Source organism: Dermacentor albipictus, chromosome 6 (genome assembly GCF_038994185.2).
Source record: "Dermacentor albipictus isolate Rhodes 1998 colony chromosome 6, USDA_Dalb.pri_finalv2, whole genome shotgun sequence".
Taxonomy (NCBI): domain Eukaryota; kingdom Metazoa; phylum Arthropoda; class Arachnida; order Ixodida; family Ixodidae; genus Dermacentor; species Dermacentor albipictus.
The window spans coordinates 25,597,819-25,623,005 of NC_091826.1; the positions used below are offsets into that span (position 1 = coordinate 25,597,819).

The 25,187-nt window shown below is 49.1% G+C and overlaps 1 protein-coding gene across 1 annotated transcript; it reads left to right on the forward strand.

The window, feature by feature from the left end:
* Nucleotides 1-252: 252 nt before the first annotated feature.
* On the forward strand, nt 253-24,409 carry LOC139060899 (uncharacterized). The gene is made up of 3 exons (XM_070540183.1): nt 253-451; nt 2,054-2,370; nt 20,012-24,409. Exons 1-3 carry the CDS (start codon nt 386-388, stop codon nt 20,997-20,999), a joined length of 1,371 nt encoding a protein of 456 aa, XP_070396284.1. The 5' UTR covers nt 253-385; the 3' UTR covers nt 21,000-24,409.
* The last annotated feature ends 778 nt before the right edge of the window (nt 24,410-25,187 follow it).

Here is a 25,187-nt window from a genome sequence, read left to right on the forward strand (position 1 = left end):
CGTGGATACAACAAAACCCTGTTTGCTTTGCTAGCTTTGCTTGCCTTGCTTGCCTTGCTTTGCTTTGCTTTGCTTTGCCTTGCCTTGCCTTACCTTGCTTTGCCTTACCTTGCCTTGACTTGCCTTGGTTTGCCTTACCTTACCTTACCTTGCCTTGCCTTGCTTTGCCTTGCCGTGCTTTGCTTTGCCTTGCTTGCTTTGCTGTGCCTTGCTTTGCCTTGCCTTGCTTTGCCTTGCCTTGCTTTGCCTTGCTTGTTTGTTTGTTTGTTTGTTTGTTTGTTTGTTTGTTTGTTTGTTTGTTTGTTTGTCAACAAGGCCTCTCCTCTCTTGTCTCCATCGCAGGACTCGGACTTGGGGATGGTGGCGTGACACGGCCGGTCTCGGCATGAGTGGCCTGCGACAGCAGCAACCGGCCTCTCTGTGGGCAGGAGATGCGGCTGGCCGTGGAAAGGTGAGGTGGTCGCGCAGGTGTCCAGACGCTTAGCTGTAACAAATAATTACGAGAATAAAGCAGTAGTTGACATGGTACGCAAAGAAAAGCAACACGATGGGACAAAGTTCGCTTAACGCAGAGCTCAACCTGTTGGTATACGCCGAATCTAAAAGGAAAAAAAAAGAAACAGCGGTGAACACGGTACAATATGGAAAAGTTTACCGTGCACAATGTCTACCGTGTTTACAGTTTCTTTTAAGTCTAGAAAACATGCACCAACTGAATGTGGATAGCGATTTGGGCGAGTGGGTCAAAGTCACCCGCGCCGGTTGCTTAGTGGCTTGTAGTGCTGCGCTGATAAGAACGCGGTCACGTGATCAATTCCCGGTTACCACGGCGACCGCATTTCTATAGGGGGAAACGCAAAAGACACTCGTGCACTTACATTCATGTGCGCGCTAAAGATCCCCTGGTGGCCAAAATTATTCCAGGGTCTCACACTACGGCGTGCCTCATAATCAAATCGTGGTTGCGGTACGCAAATTTTCGGAATTCATTCATGTACCTCTTTCCGCTAAGCACACACACCCATCTTCCCGCCATTCGGTGCTTTGCGCTGATTGTGATGACGCCATGCGCTGAAGGGCCCAGCTCGAAACAATGTTACCAAGAGGGCTGGAGCACGGAGCTGACACGCAAATTAAAAGTGATACCAAATCATCTAATTAGGCGCAGCACACCACGCTCAGGGCTTATGTATGTGCCCACGTTACTGCCATTGCTCACAATCATGGTTTCTTTAAACCAAGCAGGAAAGCAACAACGTCGCTTTCTCCGTCTCACTGCACAGCACTTCAGGGCTCTAGGTAAGTGGTTAGACGTCTGTACAACCGTAGAATTTCGTGTGGACGGTGTAACAGCAGTGTTGGAAACTGAATTTACCTAACGGCTGTATTTACCTAAGTAGAATGGCTGTATTTCCCGGTCCACGTCGCTTTCGCAATCGGTCACGAAGATGTACAGCCCCAGTAACGGCTTGTCAGGAGCGCTGTAGCACTGCGATGACGTGACAATCGGCGCCATCGACTGGAGGACGCTAGAGACACATATTTGCTTTGGAGCATGCGCAGCTAGGTGGCAGTGCGTCGCCACTTGCGTTCGCAGCCATGTTTAACAGCCGCAAATCCCGCCCCGTGAAATGGGAGCTACGGTGGACGCTATGCCGCGACTTCGCAAACGACCGCAAACGTTAGGAACGCTTGCTTTGTCAAACGTGTACTGCCTCGTATGTTAAATGTGCCATATACCAAAATCAGCGAGTTTGAGAACAACTGCTGCATCAAAACGTGGTCAAAACTGTCCGGATAAGAGAAAATTACACTAAGAAACCGTGACGTCACACTTACGTATGGGCGCTGGCTTTTTGGCGCGGAAATTGAGAAACGGTAGTTGTACCTTCGTTATATCTTCTAGTAATCGAATTCTCAACGGGAAATGGGCAAACGTATAGTTTTCGAAGGACGCGTGATCATTCTAAACGGATTCGGAGTGTGTTTCTCCTCCTTTGAGTGACCTCGACGGTGTCCGAAACTTTCCGAGTGGGGCGGTTCGCGGGCGCAGGTGAGCGAGCAATGCCTGTGGGCAGCGTGCAAGGCGATGACCACGGGCCTGGTGCTGATCGTGATCGGCGCCTCGATGGCCACCGTGGGATTCTACTCGGACCACCTGTCGACCGTCGAGGAGCGGCGGGGCAACAGCACCGTCCGCGTGAAGAACGAACACCGCGACCGGCACCTGGACAGCCTCACCTACCTGGGGCCCCTGGTCATGGGCCTGGGCGGCTTCATCATCGTCGCCACCTGTGTGATGACCTTCGAGGCACGGGACACCTCGTCGTCCTCCGCCAAGCTCGTCTCGGCCTGGTTCAAGAGGAGCAGGTGAGGCGCACTATGCTTCCGTCGACTCCTCTCTGAGCATGTGTTGGCGGGCTAGTTGCTTAAGCATGATTACAAAGACGGCGCCGAACAAAACAACACACGAAGAAGGGAAACACGAGACAGCACGTAGGCGCTAACTGAGCATGTGTTGGCGGGCTAGTTGCTTAAGCATGATTACAAAGACGGCGCCGAACAAAACAACACACGAAGAAGGGAAACACGAGACAGCACGTAGGCGCTAACTGAGCATGTGTTGGCGGGCTAGTTGCTTAAGCACGATTACAAAGACGGCGCCGAACAAAACAACACACGAAGAAGGGAAACACGAGACAGCACGTAGGCGCTAACTGAGCGTGTGTTGGCGGGCTAGTTGCTTAAGCATGATTACAAAGACGGCGCCGAACAAAACAACACACGAAGAAGGGAAACACGAGACAGCACGTAGGCGCTAACTGAGCATGTGTTGGCGGGCTAGTTGCTTAAGCACGATTACAAAGACGGCGCCGAACAAAACAACACACGAAGAAGGGAAACACGAGACAGCACGTAGGCGCTAACTGAGCGTGTGTTGGCGGGCTAGTTGCTTAAGCATGATTACAAAGACGGCGCCGAACAAAACAACACACGAAGAAGGGAAACACGAGGCAGCACGTAGGCGCTAACTGAGCATGTGTTGGCGGGCTAGTTGCTTAAGCATGATTACAAAGACGGCGCCGAACAAAACAACACACGAAGAAGGGAAACACGAGACAGCACGTAGGCGCTAACTGAGCATGTGTTGGCGGGCTAGTTGCTTAAGCACGATTACAAAGACGGCGCCGAACAAAACAACACACGAAGAAGGGAAACACGAGACAGCACGTAGGCGCTAACTGAGCGTGTGTTGGCGGGCTAGTTGCTTAAGCATGATTACAAAGACGGCGCCGAACAAAACAACACACGAAGAAGGGAAACACGAGACAGCACGTAGGCGCTAACTGAGCATGTGTTAGCGGGCTAGTTGCTTAAGCACGATTACAAAGACGGCGCCGAACAAAACAACACACGAAGAAGGGAAACACGAGACAGCACGTAGGCGCTAACTGAGCGTGTGTTGGCGGGCTAGTTGCTTAAGCATGATTACAAAGACGGCGCCGAACAAAACAACACACGAAGAAGGGAAACACGAGACAGCACGTAGGCGCTAACTGAGCATGTGTTGGCGGGCTAGTTGCTTAAGCATGATTACAAAGACGGCGCCGAACAAAACAACACACGAAGAAGGGAAACACGAGACAGCACGTAGGCGCTAACTGAGCGTGTGTTGGCGGGCTAGTTGCTTAAGCATGATTACAAAGACGGCGCCGAACAAAACAACACACGAAGAAGGGAAACACGAGACAGCACGTAGGCGCTAACTGAGCATGTGTTGGCGGGCTAGTTGCTTAAGCATGATTACAAAGACGGCGCCGAACAAAACAACACACGAAGAAGGGAAACACGAGACAGCACGTAGGCGCTAACTGAGCATGTGTTGGCGGGCTAGTTGCTTAAGCACGATTACAAAGACGGCGCCGAACAAAACAACATACGAAGAAGGGAAACACGAGACAGCACGTAGGCGCTAACTGAGCATGTGTTGGCGGGCTAGTTGCTTAAGCATGATTACAAAGACGGCGCCGAACAAAACAACACACGAAGAAGGGAAACACGAGACAGCACGTAGGCGCTAACTGAGCATGTGTTGGCGGGCTAGTTGCTTAAGCATGATTACAAAGACGGCGCCGAACAAAACAACACACGAAGAAGGGAAACACGAGACAGCACGTAGGCGCTAACTGAGCATGTGTTGGCGGGCTAGTTGCTTAAGCACGATTACAAAGACGGCGCCGAACAAAACAACACACGAAGAAGGGAAACACGAGACAGCACGTAGGCGCTAACTGAGCGTGTGTTGGCGGGCTAGTTGCTTAAGCATGATTACAAAGACGGCGCCGAACAAAACAACACACGAAGAAGGGAAACACGAGACAGCACGTAGGCGCTAACTGAGCATGTGTTGGCGGGCTAGTTGCTTAAGCACGATTACAAAGACGGCGCCGAACAAAACAACACACGAAGAAGGGAAACACGAGACAGCACGTAGGCGCTAACTGAGCATGTGTTGGCGGGCTAGTTGCTTAAGCACAATTACAAAGACGGCGCCGAACAAAACAACACACGAAGAAGGGAAACACGAGACAGCACGTAGGCGCTAACTGAGCGTGTGTTGGCGGGCTAGTTGCTTAAGCATGATTACAAAGACGGCGCCGAACAAAACAACACACGAAGAAGGGAAACACGAGACAGCACGTAGGCGCTAACTGAGCATGTGTTGGCGGGCTAGTTGCTTAAGCACGATTACAAAGACGGCGCCGAACAAAACAACACACGAAGAAGGGAAACACGAGACAGCACGTAGGCGCTAACTGAGCATGTGTTGGCGGGCTAGTTGCTTAAGCACGATTACAAAGACGGCGCCGAACAAAACAACACACGAAGAAGGGAAACACGAGACAGCACGTAGGCGCTAACTGAGCGTGTGTTGGCGGGCTAGTTGCTTAAGCATGATTACAAAGACGGCGCCGAACAAAACAACACACGAAGAAGGGAAACACGAGACAGCACGTAGGCGCTAACTGAGCATGTGTTGGCGGGCTAGTTGCTTAAGCATGATTACAAAGACGGCGCCGAATAAAACAACACACGAAGAAGGGAAACACGAGACAGCACGTAGGCGCTAACTGAGCATGTGTTGGCGGGCTAGTTGCTTAAGCATGATTACCAAGACGGCGCCGAACAAAACAACACACGAAGAAGGGAAACACGAGACAGCACGTAGGCGCTAACTGAGCATGTGTTGGCGGGCTAGTTGCTTAAGCATGATTACAAAGACGGCGCCGAATAAAACAACACACGAAGAAGGGAAACACGAGACAGCACGTAGGCGCTAACTGAGCATGTGTTGGCGGGCTAGTTGCTTAAGCATGATTACAAAGACGGCGCCGAATAAAACAACACACGAAGAAGGGAAACACGAGACAGCACGTAGGCGCTAACTGAGCATGTGTTGGCGGGCTAGTTGCTTAAGCATGATTACCAAGACGGCGCCGAACAAAACAACACACGAAGAAGGGAAACACGAGACAGCACGTAGGCGCTAACTGAGCATGTGTTGGCGGGCTAGTTGCTTAAGCATGATTACAAAGACGGCGCCGAATAAACAACACACGAAGAAGGGAAACACGAGACAGCACGTAGGCGCTAACTGAGCATGTGTTGGCGGGCTAGTTGCTTAAGCATGATTACCAAGACGGCGCCGAACAAAACAACACACGAAGAAGGGAAACACGAGACAGCACGTAGGCGCTAACTGAGCATGTGTTGGCGGGCTAGTTGCTTAAGCATGATTACAAAGACGGCGCCAAACAAAACAACACACGAAGAAGGGAAACACGAGACAGCACGTAGGCGCTAACTGAGCATGTGTTGGCGGGCTAGTTGCTTAAGCATGATTACGAAGACGGCGCCGAATAAAACAACACACGAAGAAGGGAAACACGAGACAGCACGTAGGCGCTAACTGAGCGTGTGTTGGCGGGCTAGTTGCTTAAGCATGATTACAAAGACGGCGCCGAATAAAACAACACACGAAGAAGGGAAACACGAGACAGCACGTAGGCGCTAACTGAGCATGTGTTGGCGGGCTAGTTGCTTAAGCATGATTACAAAGACGGCGCCGAACAAAACAACACACGAAGAAGGGAAACACGAGACAGCACGTAGGCGCTAACTGAGCATGTGTTGGCGGGCTAGTTGCTTAAGCACGATTACAAAGACGGCGCCGAATAAAACAACACACGAAGAAGGGAAACACGAGACAGCACGTAGGCGCTAACTGAGCATGTGTTGGCGGGCTAGTTGCTTAAGCATGATTACCAAGACGGCGCCGAACAAAACAACACACGAAGAAGGGAAACACGAGACAGCACGTAGGCGCTAACTGAGCATGTGTTGGCGGGCTAGTTGCTTAAGCATGATTACAAAGACGGCGCCGAATAAAACAACACACGAAGAAGGGAAACACGAGACAGCACGTAGGCGCTAACTGAGCATGTGTTGGCGGGCTAGTTGCTTAAGCACGATTACAAAGACGGCGCCGAACAAAACAACACACGAAGAAGGGAAACACGAGACAGCACGTAGGCGCTAACTGAGCGTGTGTTGGCGGGCTAGTTGCTTAAGCATGATTACAAAGACGGCGCCGAACAAAACAACACACGAAGAAGGGAAACACGAGACAGCACGTAGGCGCTAACTGAGCATGTGTTGGCGGGCTAGTTGCTTAAGCATGATTACAAAGACGGCGCCGAATAAAACAACACACGAAGAAGGGAAACACGAGACAGCACGTAGGCGCTAACTGAGCATGTGTTGGCGGGCTAGTTGCTTAAGCATGATTACAAAGACGGCGCCGAATAAAACAACACACGAAGAAGGGAAACACGAGACAGCACGTAGGCGCTAACTGAGCATGTGTTGGCGGGCTAGTTGCTTAAGCATGATTACAAAGACGGCGCCGAATAAAACAACACACGAAGAAGGGAAACACGAGACAGCACGTAGGCGCTAACTGAGCATGTGTTGGCGGGCTAGTTGCTTAAGCATGATTACAAAGACGGCGCCGAATAAAACAACACACGAAGAAGGGAAACACGAGACAGCACGTAGGCGCTAACTGAGCATGTGTTGGCGGGCTAGTTGCTTAAGCATGATTACAAAGACGGCGCCGAATAAAACAACACACGAAGAAGGGAAACACGAGACAGCACGTAGGCGCTAACTGAGCATGTGTTGGCGGGCTAGTTGCTTAAGCATGATTACCAAGACGGCGCCGAACAAAACAACACACGAAGAAGGGAAACACGAGACAGCACGTAGGCGCTAACTGAGCATGTGTTGGCGGGCTAGTTGCTTAAGCATGATTACAAAGACGGCGCCAAACAAAACAACACACGAAGAAGGGAAACACGAGACAGCACGTAGGCGCTAACTGAGCATGTGTTGGCGGGCTAGTTGCTTAAGCATGATTACGAAGACGGCGCCGAATAAAACAACACACGAAGAAGGGAAACACGAGACAGCACGTAGGCGCTAACTGAGCGTGTGTTGGCGGGCTAGTTGCTTAAGCATGATTACAAAGACGGCGCCGAATAAAACAACACACGAAGAAGGGAAACACGAGACAGCACGTAGGCGCTAACTGAGCATGTGTTGGCGGGCTAGTTGCTTAAGCATGATTACAAAGACGGCGCCGAACAAAACAACACACGAAGAAGGGAAACACGAGACAGCACGTAGGCGCTAACTGAGCATGTGTTGGCGGGCTAGTTGCTTAAGCATGATTACAAAGACGGCGCCGAATAAAACAACACACGAAGAAGGGAAACACGAGACAGCACGTAGGCGCTAACTGAGCATGTGTTGGCGGGCTAGTTGCTTAAGCATGATTACCAAGACGGCGCCGAACAAAACAACACACGAAGAAGGGAAACACGAGACAGCACGTAGGCGCTAACTGAGCATGTGTTGGCGGGCTAGTTGCTTAAGCATGATTACAAAGACGGCGCCGAATAAAACAACACACGAAGAAGGGAAACACGAGACAGCACGTAGGCGCTAACTGAGCGTGTGTTGGCGGGCTAGTTGCTTAAGCATGATTACAAAGACGGCGCCGAACAAAACAACACACGAAGAAGGGAAACACGAGACAGCACGTAGGCGCTAACTGAGCATGTGTTGGCGGGCTAGTTGCTTAAGCATGATTACAAAGACGGCGCCGAATAAAACAACACACGAAGAAGGGAAACACGAGACAGCACGTAGGCGCTAACTGAGCATGTGTTGACGGGCTAGTTGCTTAAGCATGATTACCAAGACGGCGCCGAACAAAACAACACACGAAGAAGGGAAACACGAGACAGCACGTAGGCGCTAACTGAGCATGTGTTGGCGGGCTAGTTGCTTAAGCATGATTACAAAGACGGCGCCGAACAAAACAACACACGAAGAAGGGAAACACGAGACAGCACGTAGGCGCTAACTGAGCATGTGTTGGCGGGCTAGTTGCTTAAGCATGATTACGAAGACGGCGCCGAATAAAACAACACACGAAGAAGGGAAACACGAGACAGCACGTAGGCGCTAACTGAGCATGTGTTGGCGGGCTAGTTGCTTAAGCATGATTACAAAGACGGCGCCGAACAAAACAACACACGAAGAAGGGAAACACGAGACAGCACGTAGGCGCTAACTGAGCATGTGTTGGCGGGCTAGTTGCTTAAGCATGATTACAAAGACGGCGCCAAACAAAACAACACACGAAGAAGGGAAACACGAGACAGCACGTAGGCGCTAACTGAGCATGTGTTGGCGGGCTAGTTGCTTAAGCATGATTACGAAGACGGCGCCGAATAAAACAACACACGAAGAAGGGAAACACGAGACAGCACGTAGGCGCTAACTGAGCATGTATTGGCGGGCTAGTTGCTTAAGCATGATTACGAAGACGGCGCCGAATAAAACAACACACGAAGAAGGGAAACACGAGACAGCACGTAGGCGCTAACTGAGCATGTGTTGGCGGGCTAGTTGCTTAAGCATGATTACCAAGACGGCGCCGAACAAAACAACACACGAAGAAGGGAAACACGAGACAGCACGTAGGCGCTAACTGAGCATGTGTTGGCGGGCTAGTTGCTTAAGCATGATTACAAAGACGGCGCCGAATAAAACAACACACGAAGAAGGGAAACACGAGACAGCACGTAGGCGCTAACTGAGCGTGTGTTGGCGGGCTAGTTGCTTAAGCATGATTACAAAGACGGCGCCGAACAAAACAACACACGAAGAAGGGAAACACGAGACAGCACGTAGGCGCTAACTGAGCATGTGTTGGCGGGCTAGTTGCTTAAGCATGATTACAAAGACGGCGCCGAATAAAACAACACACGAAGAAGGGAAACACGAGACAGCACGTAGGCGCTAACTGAGCGTGTGTTGGCGGGCTAGTTGCTTAAGCATGATTACAAAGACGGCGCCGAACAAAACAACACACGAAGAAGGGAAACACGAGACAGCACGTAGGCGCTAACTGAGCATGTGTTGGCGGGCTAGTTGCTTAAGCATGATTACAAAGACGGCGCCAAACAAAACAACACACGAAGAAGGGAAACACGAGACAGCACGTAGGCGCTAACTGAGCATGTGTTGGCGGGCTAGTTGCTTAAGCATGATTACGAAGACGGCGCCGAATAAAACAACACACGAAGAAGGGAAACACGAGACAGCACGTAGGCGCTAACTGAGCGTGTGTTGGCGGGCTAGTTGCTTAAGCATGATTACAAAGACGGCGCCGAATAAAACAACACACGAAGAAGGGAAACACGAGACAGCACGTAGGCGCTAACTGAGCATGTGTTGGCGGGCTAGTTGCTTAAGCATGATTACAAAGACGGCGCCGAACAAAACAACACACGAAGAAGGGAAACACGAGACAGCACGTAGGCGCTAACTGAGCATGTGTTGGCGGGCTAGTTGCTTAAGCACGATTACAAAGACGGCGCCGAATAAAACAACACACGAAGAAGGGAAACACGAGACAGCACGTAGGCGCTAACTGAGCATGTGTTGGCGGGCTAGTTGCTTAAGCATGATTACCAAGACGGCGCCGAACAAAACAACACACGAAGAAGGGAAACACGAGACAGCACGTAGGCGCTAACTGAGCATGTGTTGGCGGGCTAGTTGCTTAAGCATGATTACAAAGACGGCGCCGAATAAAACAACACACGAAGAAGGGAAACACGAGACAGCACGTAGGCGCTAACTGAGCATGTGTTGGCGGGCTAGTTGCTTAAGCACGATTACAAAGACGGCGCCGAACAAAACAACACACGAAGAAGGGAAACACGAGACAGCACGTAGGCGCTAACTGAGCGTGTGTTGGCGGGCTAGTTGCTTAAGCATGATTACAAAGACGGCGCCGAACAAAACAACACACGAAGAAGGGAAACACGAGACAGCACGTAGGCGCTAACTGAGCATGTGTTGGCGGGCTAGTTGCTTAAGCATGATTACAAAGACGGCGCCGAATAAAACAACACACGAAGAAGGGAAACACGAGACAGCACGTAGGCGCTAACTGAGCATGTGTTGGCGGGCTAGTTGCTTAAGCATGATTACGAAGACGGCGCCGAATAAAACAACACACGAAGAAGGGAAACACGAGACAGCACGTAGGCGCTAACTGAGCGTGTGTTGGCGGGCTAGTTGCTTAAGCATGATTACAAAGACGGCGCCGAATAAAACAACACACGAAGAAGGGAAACACGAGACAGCACGTAGGCGCTAACTGAGCATGTGTTGGCGGGCTAGTTGCTTAAGCATGATTACAAAGACGGCGCCGAACAAAACAACACACGAAGAAGGGAAACACGAGACAGCACGTAGGCGCTAACTGAGCATGTGTTGGCGGGCTAGTTGCTTAAGCACGATTACAAAGACGGCGCCGAATAAAACAACACACGAAGAAGGGAAACACGAGACAGCACGTAGGCGCTAACTGAGCATGTGTTGGCGGGCTAGTTGCTTAAGCATGATTACCAAGACGGCGCCGAACAAAACAACACACGAAGAAGGGAAACACGAGACAGCACGTAGGCGCTAACTGAGCATGTGTTGGCGGGCTAGTTGCTTAAGCATGATTACAAAGACGGCGCCGAATAAAACAACACACGAAGAAGGGAAACACGAGACAGCACGTAGGCGCTAACTGAGCATGTGTTGGCGGGCTAGTTGCTTAAGCACGATTACAAAGACGGCGCCGAACAAAACAACACACGAAGAAGGGAAACACGAGACAGCACGTAGGCGCTAACTGAGCGTGTGTTGGCGGGCTAGTTGCTTAAGCATGATTACAAAGACGGCGCCGAACAAAACAACACACGAAGAAGGGAAACACGAGACAGCACGTAGGCGCTAACTGAGCATGTGTTGGCGGGCTAGTTGCTTAAGCATGATTACAAAGACGGCGCCGAATAAAACAACACACGAAGAAGGGAAACACGAGACAGCACGTAGGCGCTAACTGAGCATGTGTTGGCGGGCTAGTTGCTTAAGCATGATTACAAAGACGGCGCCGAATAAAACAACACACGAAGAAGGGAAACACGAGACAGCACGTAGGCGCTAACTGAGCATGTGTTGGCGGGCTAGTTGCTTAAGCATGATTACAAAGACGGCGCCGAATAAAACAACACACGAAGAAGGGAAACACGAGACAGCACGTAGGCGCTAACTGAGCATGTGTTGGCGGGCTAGTTGCTTAAGCATGATTACAAAGACGGCGCCGAATAAAACAACACACGAAGAAGGGAAACACGAGACAGCACGTAGGCGCTAACTGAGCATGTGTTGGCGGGCTAGTTGCTTAAGCATGATTACAAAGACGGCGCCGAACAAAACAACACACGAAGAAGGGAAACACGAGACAGCACGTAGGCGCTAACTGAGCATGTGTTGGCGGGCTAGTTGCTTAAGCATGATTACAAAGACGGCGCCGAATAAAACAACACACGAAGAAGGGAAACACGAGACAGCACGTAGGCGCTAACTGAGCATGTGTTGGCGGGCTAGTTGCTTAAGCATGATTACCAAGACGGCGCCGAACAAAACAACACACGAAGAAGGGAAACACGAGACAGCACGTAGGCGCTAACTGAGCATGTGTTGGCGGGCTAGTTGCTTAAGCATGATTACAAAGACGGCGCCAAACAAAACAACACACGAAGAAGGGAAACACGAGACAGCACGTAGGCGCTAACTGAGCATGTGTTGGCGGGCTAGTTGCTTAAGCATGATTACGAAGACGGCGCCGAATAAAACAACACACGAAGAAGGGAAACACGAGACAGCACGTAGGCGCTAACTGAGCGTGTGTTGGCGGGCTAGTTGCTTAAGCATGATTACAAAGACGGCGCCGAATAAAACAACACACGAAGAAGGGAAACACGAGACAGCACGTAGGCGCTAACTGAGCATGTGTTGGCGGGCTAGTTGCTTAAGCATGATTACAAAGACGGCGCCGAACAAAACAACACACGAAGAAGGGAAACACGAGACAGCACGTAGGCGCTAACTGAGCATGTGTTGGCGGGCTAGTTGCTTAAGCATGATTACAAAGACGGCGCCGAATAAAACAACACACGAAGAAGGGAAACACGAGACAGCACGTAGGCGCTAACTGAGCATGTGTTGGCGGGCTAGTTGCTTAAGCATGATTACCAAGACGGCGCCGAACAAAACAACACACGAAGAAGGGAAACACGAGACAGCACGTAGGCGCTAACTGAGCATGTGTTGGCGGGCTAGTTGCTTAAGCATGATTACAAAGACGGCGCCGAATAAAACAACACACGAAGAAGGGAAACACGAGACAGCACGTAGGCGCTAACTGAGCGTGTGTTGGCGGGCTAGTTGCTTAAGCATGATTACAAAGACGGCGCCGAACAAAACAACACACGAAGAAGGGAAACACGAGACAGCACGTAGGCGCTAACTGAGCATGTGTTGGCGGGCTAGTTGCTTAAGCATGATTACAAAGACGGCGCCGAATAAAACAACACACGAAGAAGGGAAACACGAGACAGCACGTAGGCGCTAACTGAGCATGTGTTGACGGGCTAGTTGCTTAAGCATGATTACCAAGACGGCGCCGAACAAAACAACACACGAAGAAGGGAAACACGAGACAGCACGTAGGCGCTAACTGAGCATGTGTTGGCGGGCTAGTTGCTTAAGCATGATTACAAAGACGGCGCCGAACAAAACAACACACGAAGAAGGGAAACACGAGACAGCACGTAGGCGCTAACTGAGCATGTGTTGGCGGGCTAGTTGCTTAAGCATGATTACGAAGACGGCGCCGAATAAAACAACACACGAAGAAGGGAAACACGAGACAGCACGTAGGCGCTAACTGAGCATGTGTTGGCGGGCTAGTTGCTTAAGCATGATTACAAAGACGGCGCCGAACAAAACAACACACGAAGAAGGGAAACACGAGACAGCACGTAGGCGCTAACTGAGCATGTGTTGGCGGGCTAGTTGCTTAAGCATGATTACAAAGACGGCGCCAAACAAAACAACACACGAAGAAGGGAAACACGAGACAGCACGTAGGCGCTAACTGAGCATGTGTTGGCGGGCTAGTTGCTTAAGCATGATTACGAAGACGGCGCCGAATAAAACAACACACGAAGAAGGGAAACACGAGACAGCACGTAGGCGCTAACTGAGCATGTATTGGCGGGCTAGTTGCTTAAGCATGATTACGAAGACGGCGCCGAATAAAACAACACACGAAGAAGGGAAACACGAGACAGCACGTAGGCGCTAACTGAGCATGTGTTGGCGGGCTAGTTGCTTAAGCATGATTACCAAGACGGCGCCGAACAAAACAACACACGAAGAAGGGAAACACGAGACAGCACGTAGGCGCTAACTGAGCATGTGTTGGCGGGCTAGTTGCTTAAGCATGATTACAAAGACGGCGCCGAATAAAACAACACACGAAGAAGGGAAACACGAGACAGCACGTAGGCGCTAACTGAGCGTGTGTTGGCGGGCTAGTTGCTTAAGCATGATTACAAAGACGGCGCCGAACAAAACAACACACGAAGAAGGGAAACACGAGACAGCACGTAGGCGCTAACTGAGCATGTGTTGGCGGGCTAGTTGCTTAAGCATGATTACAAAGACGGCGCCGAATAAAACAACACACGAAGAAGGGAAACACGAGACAGCACGTAGGCGCTAACTGAGCGTGTGTTGGCGGGCTAGTTGCTTAAGCATGATTACAAAGACGGCGCCGAACAAAACAACACACGAAGAAGGGAAACACGAGACAGCACGTAGGCGCTAACTGAGCATGTGTTGGCGGGCTAGTTGCTTAAGCATGATTACAAAGACGGCGCCGAATAAAACAACACACGAAGAAGGGAAACACGAGACAGCACGTAGGCGCTAACTGAGCGTGTGTTGGCGGGCTAGTTGCTTAAGCATGATTACAAAGACGGCGCCGAACAAAACAACACACGAAGAAGGGAAACACGAGACAGCACGTAGGCGCTAACTGAGCATGTGTTGGCGGGCTAGTTGCTTAAGCATAATTACAAAGACGGCGCCGAATAAAACAACACACGAAGAAGGGAAACACGAGACAGCACGTAGGCGCTAACTGAGCATGTGTTGGCGGGCTAGTTGCTTAAGCATGATTACCAAGACGGCGCCGAACAAAACAACACACGAAGAAGGGAAACACGAGACAGCACGTAGGCGCTAACTGAGCATGTGTTGGCGGGCTAGTTGCTTAAGCATGATTACAAAGACGGCGCCAAACAAAACAACACACGAAGAAGGGAAACACGAGACAGCACGTAGGCGCTAACTGAGCATGTGTTGGCGGGCTAGTTGCTTAAGCATGATTACGAAGACGGCGCCGAATAAAACAACACACGAAGAAGGGAAACACGAGACAGCACGTAGGCGCTAACTGAGCATGTGTTGGTGGGCTAGTTGCTTAAGCATGATTACAAAGACGGCGCCGAACAAAACAACACACGAAGAAGGGAAACACGAGACAGCACGTAGGCGCCTACGTGCTGTCTCGTGTTTCCCTTCTTCGTGTGTTGTTTTATTCGGCGCCGTCTTTGTAATCAGACTCCTCTCTGCCATCTCTACTCGGCGAACAACCCGTGATAGAGTGTATAAGCGCGACTGAACGAGGACGTAGAAAGAAACAGGTACACAGAGACGGCGCTTCACTTTCAACTACTCATTTTATTTTCGCACGCATCGACGTATATATACCGTACGAGCGGAAACAAACGTGACAGGAAAGAACTACAACATTCAGTGGTGCATATCGATGAACCATACCCGTGTGCAACGCATGATGAAAACATACACTGCAATGGTTACAAAGATAAACTGAGTAACTTTATCTCCTTTTCAGATAGCGACACTGAAGGTTTGCTCACGCATCTTTCCTGTAATTTTGCAATTTCGTAGGCTTCCACCATCTCCCTTGTCATCCTGCTTTGAGCCCTATAGAGAACGGAAGTACTTTCAAACATGGGTTTGCAGGAACAATCTCGGCATTGAATACCCAAATGTCCCGAGATTACTCTAGTGACGCTATATTGATGCTCTTTTAATCTCTCATTGATGCATCTGCCCGTTTGGCCAACATGCGTTCTTCTTGTTTTTTTTTCCTGTCACGTTTGCCTCCGCTCGTACGGTATATATTTATCGATGCGTGCGAAAATAAAACGTATCGTTGAAAGTGAAGCGCTGTCTCTCCGTATCTGTTTCTTTCTTCGTCCTCGTTCAGTCGCGCTTATACACTCTATCATGGATTCTAACCAACTAGCCCGCCAACGTGTTTGGACCAACCCGTACTGCCTCTGGTCTTAGGGCCATCGCGCTGCGAAGCATAGTAGCAGAAAGACTTCGGTGTTACAGGAGGTTCGCATCCGTCGTGATCTGGCCGGGAACGAGCAGGTGAAATTGGCTTGCATACATCTGCAGAAGGTTTTCTTTTTTTTCTTTCGTTTTTTTTTCATTTTAGCTGGGCAGCACAGAATCTTTCACTGCATGTTCAGAGGAAGATTTAGCTCGGGGCCTCCTATCTAAATACATGGGAACGGAGAATTTGTTTTTCTCGGCAACCACTGTTCTAAATTTGGTGAGGATTGCTGTATTTAAAAAAAATGAATGTGGCGGCTGCTGGAAGATATATTAGACCATCGATTTGTTAATAAAACTGTCAAAAATCACAAATTTTCAGAACGCGTAAATATGAAGCTGTACAACTCTAACTCAGCAATGAAAATTAAAATCAGAATTCTCTGTGTTGCATTTATTAATACATATTGATATATTATACACTGTTCTTTATGCGACTATTGCTTTTGCAAAACCCCTGTAAACATGTCAACAAATTTGCGTAAGCTAGAAATTTATATACCAAATTTGTCCGTTTTCGTCGTTCTAAGGGATGCAGTTTACAGAACAGCGAAATCTGTTTTTGATGTAGAGGTACAAATTGTTAAACTTCGGGCTTCCATGTTTTTTTACGTAGTTTTTTAATCACTGCAAAAGAATTCAGGTCCTGAACCAAGATTTTGCTTCCAACAGGCATGAAAACCTGACTTTTCTCTCAAAAGTGCATCAAATTTCATTAAATCTGGCACATGGGTTATTTTAGAAAAGCATTTTTGAATTTCACACGTATTTGATTAGGGGACATCGGAGTTGGACTGAGTAAAGCGTCCTCTTAAGTCGTTAACGACTACATAATATTTTGTGTGGGTATACACTGTGCTGAGCCCAAAGCCATGTGACAGCAGCCTTGCGCGTTTTAACGTGTGGCAAGAGCGAGAGAGCTACGGCATCTTGTTTGTTCTTGTTAGTGCGAATCATGTAGTCAAAGTCTTACGCCACTTGCACTAGTTCTGTGAATATAGATATGGGCTTGTTCACTGGGAGAGCCTTGTTCACTGGCGGAACCTTTGCACGGAATAGAGCAAATATTTCTTTTTCGTTTCCTTAGATATTGGCTTGGTCACTCGCCTATTTGGATAGTGGTCACGTGGTGTTGTGACACGTCGTCAACGTCGCACCTACCCGTTGCGCACATTGTCTGTTCACAGATGGCATGCGGTGAGCGCGTCCAACCATACCATATAAGGACACAAAGCTCTGCATGAGCGGAGGTCTGTCTGCGGCGGCGGCTGCTGCCAATCGCGCCCACGCCTCACCCAAGCGCTGCCTCTGGCGATCTCCCGATTAGCGAGGCAGTCGTGCCACACTTCGCTCCATTTGCAACGTGCAGCACGAGACAGATTGTCCACGCCGGCCAATATATCGCTAAATGAAAACACGTACACAGCTGTGCTCAAATTTTGCGTTAAGGAGTGTCGTAATCATCGGCGAATTTTTTCAGTAGCTAACCTCCAACTGAGAAAAAGTGCAAAATATTTTCACGCAAACACAAAGGAAACAACAGACATCTAAACTCTGAACCAGCGTTGTGGTGTCAGTTCTTTCCTTCATGTTTGCGTCTCAATTTTTTCTCTGCTTTTTCTCAAGTATCAAAACCAACTGTCCCAGCAAGCGGCACTTCTAACCTCCCCGTTGTCACGTTTTCTCACCATGTAAATCTCACTTTTGGCAAACTCGCTCGAACCACATTGAGGCACACACGAAACATGCTTCAGGGATCATGTGTTGAGATTGTATTCTTGCAGTTCAAGGTGTGACATTGGAAGGCGGCGGACCACATGGCACCCTTTTTTGTCTCTATGCCTATATTTCGTTTTGCTAATGACAGTTTACACGGCGTTGTAGTGGGTAACATGTAGAAGTCCATCGTGTTTCACTGAGCACTGCAAGTCTTCATAGCATCCATACAAGACTAAAAAGAAATATCGTAGTTATAGGTGGGGTTACCCTGTTCTTATTGTTATCGAGTCAAGTGGGTTCGTTTATTCTGAATGCTTTTTCTTCCATCAAAAAACACAACATGCGGCTCTGCCGCCTTGGCCCTGTGTCCGAGTGAATTCCTGCCAAAAGCTTCCACACTTCAGCCCCCTAAAGACAGTTTGACGACAATCTTTGCGTCGTCCTGAGTGTAGATCATGCTTCATGCAAAAAGATAAAGCAACACTGAAACTCATACAATGCATAGTTCATTAAGTACTCAGAGTGTAGTATTATAGCATTGCGTATAGCACTGCGTTCTGTTTCACCTTGATTTCATAAATTATTGCAGTACGATTGCAGATTCAAATAGGATGCAAATGCGCGTGCACTTTCTTTCTCTCCGTCATTACGACGCACGGTAATCCGCACTCAGCCAGAGAACTATTACGGAGTGACGCAGACCTATCGTTAAAGTAGTCCTGCTTCAATGCACAACCAGTATACTTTCGCGAAGCGATTGGAACCCGTCATTAAAGCTGTCTGCTTCACTCGATTTATATAGACGCACTCGGGCAGAAAAACAACTGACTTCATTGTTAGAGGCGCACACATTGATCATTGCGAATTGGACTATGTTACTGATGCAGAAACACGGCTCGTTCAATACCCTCCGATGACTCGCGTTATACGCACAGGTATAAGTGCTTTGACGTAGTATTTCTGCGGAAACCCTCAAGGAACCCGCATGGGTTTCCTTTGTAGCAATTGCTACGAACGGGTGGATGTCTGATTTTCCCTTTATTAAGGTATAGGTGCGTGCTAGTCATCTTCTCTACCACGTAAAATTTTAAATGCGTAGCTCTGCCTGTACCATAAGGTGCTTTTACGTTCTTCGCTGCATGCGTGACTGGCTTCTATCGTAGTGATCTCGTGCTTCCTAAATTATTATTTCGATGAGCGATGGATGCCGTCGGCACGTAATACCAAGAAAATGTGTGCGGCTATAGAAATGAGAAAATTAGCTACGTTTCCTTAGGCTCAGTAGTGATCTTTAGAACCATAATATGCAGCTATTTATGCATTTTTTGAAAAGTTTCTGGGCCCGAATTTACAAAGCTTAGTTAGTGAGGGCTGTTTGCCATTGACGGGTTGTATTCGTTAATAATGTCGTGACGGGGCGTAAAACAGATGACGGGCAAGGCACGATTTATATATCGCCTATTTACAGAGCTAGCCAAGATGGGGGGGCTCAACACGCACAACGTCCTGGTGATTGTCTTCATCGTTAATCCAAGGAGGCGGCTCGTAACAACATGTACAGCATAAGGATTGGTTGGCATTTCCTCTTTCGAACAAATCGTAGCTCAAGAGCCATTTTGTAACTACAGGCGATATACTCCAGAAATGTTTTTCGTTCTTGCAGTAGCTAGCTCTTTCTTCCTATTAGCCTTCGAAACACATCGAAATATTTTCGAAAGAAAAAATGACTTCCAATATCATGAAAACAAACACCCATTCAAATCGAGGGTAGCAAGAGAGAAAAAAAATAACTTTATTTGCCACGGCAGGGTTGGACGTTAGATGCAGGTAAGCCTAGTGTGGCTCCCAGGTAAGGGCGATGCCTTAGGCCCACGAGACGAGTGGCAGTTGTGTTTTCTTGTCTGCTCTTGTCAGCAGCTGGCTCCCGTCCTCCTCGGAGGGAGCTGGCAATAATGATTGTGGGGCAGGGTTACCCTCGCATCCCGAGAGAATGTTTGCCCGAGTGGCGAAGACTCCGTGGTCGCACTTAGTACAGACGGGGTCGTACTCCCCACCAGTGATTAAATAAAGCCTAAAATGACTGAGAACTGAATCGGTCTCCGGTCTGCGAAGCGTGGTGGCTTGCACTCGGTCGAGGTCAGAGAGGCGGGTGCACGTATCTCGTCTCCTTGTAGAAGTTAGTTGTTTCAGCATAGGATTTGGCATAGCATAGGAACCCGCATGCCTTTGCGAGAGCATACGGGTTCGAGGGTAGCAGCGTTGTTTCTGCTTAAGTACATGGACATAGCCGGCTCACATTTGCTTTCACAAACCGCAGGTCGTACGTCGCCCCTAGGCCCGAGATCAGCTGCCAAGGCAACAGCGCGAGCGACGCCTCCTGGGAGCGGTTCCTGCCCAGCACACGTCGCGACTCGACCGTGACCGAGGCCGACCGCTCGGCCGTCACCAGCGCGCTCATCAGCTTCAGCAGGAACCTTCAGAGCAGCTTCGAGTCCGGGCGACTGCCAGGTGGCGCGGCAGTCGGGGGCGCGTCGTGCGGAGGTGGCGCCACCGAAGGCTCGCCAGCGGGAAGCCCCCGCGAAAAGTTGCACCGGTGTCAGTCCGACCCGAACGTCGTTGGGCTCGGACTCGCCTGCGGCGGTGCCGGTTCCCCGACCTTCCGCGAGCCCACGTCTCCATTCAAGAAGCGCGAAGAGGCCGAGCGAGAGTGCTTTCTGAAGCCTCCGGCCAACCCTCAGCTCTTGAGACCAAGGCCGTTCAACGTGTCACCGCACGACTACCGCAAGGTCGTGTCCGTGGACTGCGCCTCGCCTCCGGTCCTCGAGACGCCGACGGGTCTCGGCGAAGGCCACCCGGCCCAGTCGACGTCCTCGCACGGCTCCATGGCCATGGACGTCTACTTTCCAGAAGGTGCGGTCACGCTCAAGGTGAAGGACAAGACGAAGAAGCACCACCACCACAACGCCATCTCACCGCCGGCTACCGGAAGTAGGAAAGGAAGCAGGTCCTCCGCTGCTTCGAGCAGGAAACTGTCGAAAAGTGAAGTGGGATCCGGTGACAGCTACTGCTCGACCGAGTCGGACACGTCGCCCCGAAAGTCGCGGACGTCGACGCCTCGGAAGTCGGAGGCCTCCCTGCGTCGCACGTCCACGGCGGCGTCGACGAGCCCGCGTCACAGCCACAGCGAGGCGAGCACGAGCAGAGGTTCCGTCCTGACGGCGACCAAGTCGGCGACCATGAAACGGCACCCATTCACGAGGCAACAAGCGCTCGACGCCCACTCGTGTGGCTCGACCGACGCTTAGATGCCGATAGTTAACGGCTCGCCACGGTTCCACGTGACAGGCACAGAAAGAACATATGTTACTTAACAACATGCTCGGTTGTGGGCTCTGGAATCAGGCACGGAGATGCAAATGTCGTTTAAGATAATACAAGTTACGAAGTTCAATGTACAGTTCATCAGATAAAATGCTAGGACGGAACATGCAGTTTTAGTTCTGTCTGAAGCGAACAAACATGCTGTCGATTGGTTGTTACGAAGGGCAGGATGACTGGCAGAAGAGACAGAAAAATCTCCGAAAAAGGTGGATACCAGGCGATACTCTGTCAGCGCGTTTGTTAGTTCTTTACACTTCACGACGCAGTCCGTCGTCAATTGGAAATTGTTCGACCAGAATAGAGTAAAACAGGAACAACCGAAAGAAAACGAGCACACCACCGACATATGTCAATGTCATGGATGCCTATGAAGAATTAGTTGTTACGACGAAAAGCTATCTCGAGGAACACATCACTACGCACTTTCTGTCATATTTGGAATCTAAAGTTATTTAAGTACGTTTTCTGACCGTTCTTCTACATTCTGCTAACCTCAAATGTCCACCTTGAAACGAATTCAACTCTTAGAAACAGAATACTGGTAAGCGTACTTCTTAAACGGGACAGAAGATAGACACATAGGCACATGGTTAACGTATAGCTCTAAACGCCCAACTTCCGCAGAGAGCATGTGGATATCAAGCTCTCCACAAGTGAGCAAGTCTCTGAGCTGGATTCCACAGCACACAACCGGCCCTCTTCTTGTGGGTGATGTGAAGTGTGCGACTATTTATGTCGGACTTTGCCCCCATGGCATACTTGCTTCGAGCACATCGCCTGAGAGCCAGTTCACACTGCACACCTGCCAAAAAGCACAGTAGCAACAAGTTCGTGTGATGGTGCTGCCCTCCGACGCATCCCGTGATCTCTGTGCACGGTTTCACAAACTCTGCCACAAAGACAGTTTGCAGCGACGAGCCGTCGTAAAACTGTTTCGGTGTGCGTTCTACTTGGCGCAGAATTACATTTAGCGCTCTGTCTCTCTGTATTACCACCATGTTAGTGTCATGTCTATCACTAGCACGAGTGTATCAAAATTTGTGTCATTTCGCTTATGTGTCGTATGTCAGACTCGGAACGTTCTTGTCTTCTGTCCAGAGAAAATAGCTGTAACGTTTTGTCATACGTACAATGACGTCCCTAATCTTATTTCCCTAAGAAATTCAGGCACATTTTGCCAGAATCATTGTTGCACATATGTGGTACATATTTCCTGCATGACACGTTGTGTTCAGAGGCACCTTGAGCTCCGGTTTCGTGAACCTGGTATTGACATGTGGTAGGTTGGTGCTCAATACATTAACGTGATTAGGTAAGCTGTGTTCAAGAATGAGGCTTTTGGATCTGGCAATTGAAACGTCACTGAGTGCCCGCAAAAGTTGTAGAGAAAGAAAGTTGTAGTGACAAAACCTATTGACTGGTGCTCGGATGAAGTACTATAAATGGCAAAAAATATCTCTTGTAATATCACGTCACCTAAGCGTCACAGCTATTGGCGCATAACGAAATGCTGTAGACATCTGAATAACTTCACCTTTAAGTGTTCCCATAAAGAGTGCTCATAATGTGCAAGCTCATTGTAGATAATCCTAAGGGAAGGTATTGTCGAAGCGTTAGTCAGTAAAGAAAAGTACTTTTTTGTCTAGAGTTCAAGGAAGTGTTGCAAAGCATTATTGAAACGAGATCGTTTGATCAGGTTAGGCACTTCAGACAAGGATTTTTGAGGCGAGGATGGAAGCAGGAAGCACAAGAAAGCCTCCACAAGGTCGAGAGGACATGATAATCAAACCATGTATTTTTCATATGACTAATCATATCGCCAACAAAACAAACTCAGCTCGCAGCACTCCAGTAACTTGCACCTGCCTGAGATGTAGCTTTCTCTCATGGATAATCGATATCTCTTGTACAAGAATGACCACTTCAATATAGGCGGGAAATGACGAGATGAAAGCTGAAGTCACGGATCTCAACTGCGTAATTTTTCAACATCTTTAAGCATCCCGTTATTTCGTATTCAAATTCCGCTTTTGCCATGCAACCAAGATTGCTTTGTAGACATAGACAGACATGGACAGATTTTAGAGATAGCGACAAGTAGGAGAGGGTACGATGTCTTTCAAACAAATAATGTACAAAGAACCGAAAGTTCATGAGCAGTTTCTTTTTTCCTGTTTTATAGAAGGTAAGGTGTCACATTGGAATTTTTTCATTTCTTTATCACAGTGACCTTCTAGCGGTTACGAATTACGTTGCCGATGTTAGAACCAAATACCCTAGAAATACAGCCGCTCAATGGTAACATATCCAAGTCAATGTAGTACGTACATGTCAGTGCCCTCTTGTCAATGTTTGAAGCCTCAGGATGCGTGGTGCCTCATAGAGCTTCATGGTGTCTCGGATATGGGAGGATTAAAAGGGTAGAAACACTGGTGATTTCATAATTCATAACAAAACTAAGCACAGCACGCAGGACGAGGACGCAGAGAGAGAGAGTCGCACACCACGCTGACCAACAGTGTGCGATTGGTTGCTAAGCAACGACGGTTTCTTCGGAGTATGCATAGATAAACTTTAGAATGGCGCTTAAAAAGTCCAGTTTGTTACGATTATCAACTTCACATGTAGATGAGCAGGCATTGCCCGACGAATTCAGCTGCTCTGTTTACTAGTACAGAAGTCATTTCCCTAATTGAAAACTTCGCCACTTCAGCCACTTTCCGTAGTAGTTGATTCCTAATGGCGTCTCTGATATAAGAACAGCTGGCCGAGACATGTGATGAGGCGGAAAGGGAGATTAGGCGTCACTGAGTGTTTACCCCCGAGCAGGTGAGGAACGTTCACTCTGTACTACCCATAGAGGTGTGCCGGTGACTGTTTTTGTTCTCTGCGGAATTGAATAGTGAAACAAAATACGATGCATAAATATCCTGAGTTAAGCACATATCTGCATTGCAGCGCCCAATTTTGTTAATTCAAGACAAGATTTCTATGCCTTCCTCTCCCGAGTTCAGCACGTCTCGTCGGTCGGTTCTTCGTTGAGCGATGCGGGCCGATCCCGGAGGCAGTATAGTCCAGGGTAGCGCGGGTCATATGCTATGGTCACGTGGTGGATTCACAGGGTATCAGGCCACCCTCTTCCCGGATGCGTGGAGCATTTCTCCTTGCTTCGTCCTTTAGGTGCTTAATGTTTATGCGGAATAGCGCTCACCGAAATTCCAGCGGACTTAAAAGACGGGGGACGCTGTTTTTTGTAATCAGTATCGATGGTTTCTATCAGAATCCTGTTTATTTTCTACCCAGGACGGGTGTGTTCCTCCCGAACCAGCGTTCCCGAGCGTCTATTTGACAGGGCGTAGGGATCTAGAAAGTTCCGCGCCCTAACTGACTTCGCAAGGCCCAATTCCAGCGCGACGCTTTGTAACTGCAACTTCACCCTGCTGAGAGCCAGACCACGGTAAAAGAAAAAGAAAATAGGCGTGACTGTTGTCTGTGCTCTCTCACAGAACAGACAAATTCATCTGTCAGCTCACGGTCGTCTGCCCAGATGCCATCACCTCGCAAAAGAAGCCGCCGTTGCTTAGCAACCAAACGCACTCAAGTTCGTCAGCGCCACGTGCGTCCTTCTTCCCGTATCCTATACTTTCTCGCGCTGTAGTTAGTTTAGCTGTGTAGACAATGTTTAAACTTATTACGCAGTGTTTTCATTTGCCTTTGTGCTCAGTTCATGCCACGTGTCTTCGAAGTGCGAAATAACTTAGGATCATTTAGTGGTCACCTGGACACCAGTAATACCGGTAACGGCAGACATTTCGACATTTCCAGTGCCTCTAGAGAAGTGTCGGTATGTTTTTATAGGAGGACTGCTATCTCTCTAGCTCAAAGCTGCAAATTAGGTGCATGTTTCGTCCTGTAGTTAAGGCCTAGTTCAGGTGAACACTTTTGTATCCGGAGAATGACTTGTTCACTCAACTCCCAACTTTTTCGGATTCAGGTGGCAGACAACTTGAAGCACGAGAGAAGCTTTTTAGTTGGTGAGGGACAAGCACAAAGCTCGATTTTTCTTTAGGTTAAATCAGTTTCTTATACTTCGAAGAAACAGACGTGGAACA